We start from the raw sequence: 2,636 nt of genomic DNA on the forward strand, positions 1-2,636 counted from the left end.
TGTAGTCCCAGCTACTCCGGAGGCTGAGGCAGGAGAATGGCGTGAACCCGGGAGGCGGAGCTTGCAGTGAGCTGAGATCCGGCCACTGCACTCCAGCCAGGGTGACAGAGCAAGACTCTGTCTCAAAAAAAAAATAATAAATAAAATAAAATAAAAACTAGTGTAATCTTTTCTTTCTTTCTTTCTTTCTTTTTCGAGCTGGAGACTTGCTCTGTTGCGCGATCTTCACTCCCTGCAAGCTCTGCCTCCCAGGTTCACGCCGTTCTCCTACCTCAGCCTCCCAAGTAGCTGGGACTAGGACTACAGGCGCTCGCCACCAGGCCCGGCTAATTTTATTTATTTATTTATTTTGTATTTTTACTAGAGATGGGGTTTTACCGTGTTAGCCAGGATGGTCTCGATCTCCTGACTTCGTGATCTGCCTGTCTCGGCCTCCCAAAGTGCTGGGATCACAGGCGTGAGCCACCACACCCGGCCAAAAACTAGTGTACTCTTAAAGCGATTGGCAAGAAGGGAAATCTCTGGATTCTGATCAACAGATTAATCACGACCACTGCCCAAAAGTTATCCCATTTTTGCCTATGAATGCACAACATTTTCAAAACGTGTGCAGGTGTATACTGCCACAGGCATAGTAATGTTTGTAGCATTACAATTTCATAACATAGAAACATAATGAAAATATACTATTAATAGGCATTTTTGTAATACTGAAATCAACCAACATATACATCATAACGTTAAATAAAATGTTTATAAATTTGGAAAAAATGAGTTAGATTTCAATACACTTTAGCATTACTGCTCTGACATTAACTTATAAGACATGAAAGGCTATCCATGATAAGTGATATAAGCAAATGAAAGCTTGCCTCATTCTGCATGTCTCTACATTCACAGAATAGTATCTGGAAGAGTTTACATTAATCTGTCAAAGCAATGTCAAAGCAACCTGTGGTTGTAGGGGAAGTACTTTCAATTTTTACTGAGGAAAGTTCTTTTTTTTTTTGAGACAGAGTCTCGCTCTGTCACCCAGGCTGGAGTGCAACGGCCCGATCTCGACTCACTGCAACCTCTGCCTCCTGGGTTCAAGATTCTCCTGCCTCAGCCTCCCGAGTAGCTGGGATTACAGACGCGTGCCACCACGCCCGGCTAATTTTTTTTTTTTTTTAGCAGAAATGGAGTTTCCCAGTCTTGGCCTCCCAAAGTGCTAGGATTACAGGTATAAGCCACTGTGTCCAGCCCTTTATATATTTCTATATCGTTTGATGCTTTTTGTTTTTTTGAGACAGACCTCACTTTGTCACCCAGCCTGGAGTGCAGGTGTGCGATCTCAGCTCACTGCAGCCTCCACCTCCTGGAGGTGATTCTCCTGCCTCAGTCTCCTGAGTAGCTGGGATTACAAGTGCGTGCCACTGCACCTGGCTAATTTTTGTACTTTTAGTAGAGACAGAGTTTCGCCATGTTGGCCAGGCTAGTCTCAAACTCCTAACCTCCAGGGATCTGCCTGTCTTGACCTTCAAAAGTGCTGGGATTACAGGCATGAGCCATCGCAGCTGGCCTGTTTGATGCTTTTTTTAAAAAAACATAAAGGATGTAGAATTATCTGGATCAAAAAATAAAAGGAAAAAAGTATCTCACTGCATATAGCAATAAGTTGGCCCGCAAAAAGATACTGATATAAAACCCTAGTTCTGGCCATGCGCGGTGGCTCATGCCTGTAATCCCAGCACTCTAGGGGGCCGAGGCAGGTGGATCACAAAGTCAGGAGATCGAGACCATTCTGGCTAATATGGTGAAATCCCGCCTCTACTAAAAATACAAAAAATTAGCCAGGTGTGGGGGCACACACCTGTGGTCCCAGCTACTCCGGAGGCTGAGGCAGGAGAATCGCTTGAACCTGGGAGGCAGAGGTTGCAGTGAGCCGAGATTGTGCCACTGCACTCCAGCCTGGGCGACAGAGCGAGACTCCATCTAAAGAAATAAAATAAATTAATGAAAAACCCTACTTCTTAAAAGAAAAGAAAAACTTATGTTATTACCTTGATTTCTCATTGGAATGGTTAGTAGAGCAAGGTATGGCAATAGCTGAGTTTGGAGGCATAAAGCTGGCAGGCAGAAATCAGGAAAAAGTGCTTTTGCTGCCAGGCAATTTTCCCGATACTGTATAGAAAAGAAAAAAAAAGATGAAAGGAAAAATGAAATTAAAAATATGTATTCCTAGACAAACTAAGTTTACTATATAAATGTACACAATAAGTTTATATTAACTTGTGGGTTTATATACCACAAATATACTTTTAATAGCTTATTTAAGTAGTCCTTTATAGTTTTTCTAACATTGTCTAATAAAGTATTTTACCTACATAACTATTTCACATTCGATGAACAAGAATTTTTAAAAGACATTGAATGTATAAGAAAACCAAATTTAAAACTCAAAGGAATTATTTATGAGCACATACACATCACAAATTACATGAAAACATTATTTTTCAATGAAATAATTTGTTTTCTGTAGTCAACATAATGTTACGCTGAGCAAGAGAAAAGCATAATCCCTGCCTTCCAGAAGCTAACAGTCTTAGATAATTTATATGTAGCTACAAGGCAAAATTAATATATATGCCATAAAA

The 2,636-nt window shown here is 40.9% G+C and overlaps 1 protein-coding gene across 1 annotated transcript in view; it reads right to left on the reverse strand.

Moving 5' to 3' along the window:
* The window catches only part of RAD17 (RAD17 homolog (S. pombe)), a 65,444-nt gene that overhangs the window by 19,774 nt on the left and 43,034 nt on the right, over nucleotides 1–2,636 (reverse strand). The window contains exon 13 of the mRNA XM_011959364.1: nucleotides 2,043–2,163. Within this exon, the coding sequence (XP_011814754.1) occupies nucleotides 2,043–2,163 (121 nt within the window). The remainder of the gene's footprint in view (nucleotides 1–2,042; nucleotides 2,164–2,636) is intronic.

Source organism: Colobus angolensis, unplaced genomic scaffold, assembly GCF_000951035.1.
Source record: "Colobus angolensis palliatus isolate OR3802 unplaced genomic scaffold, Cang.pa_1.0 Scaffold49, whole genome shotgun sequence".
NCBI classification, from domain to species: Eukaryota; Metazoa; Chordata; class Mammalia; order Primates; family Cercopithecidae; genus Colobus; species Colobus angolensis.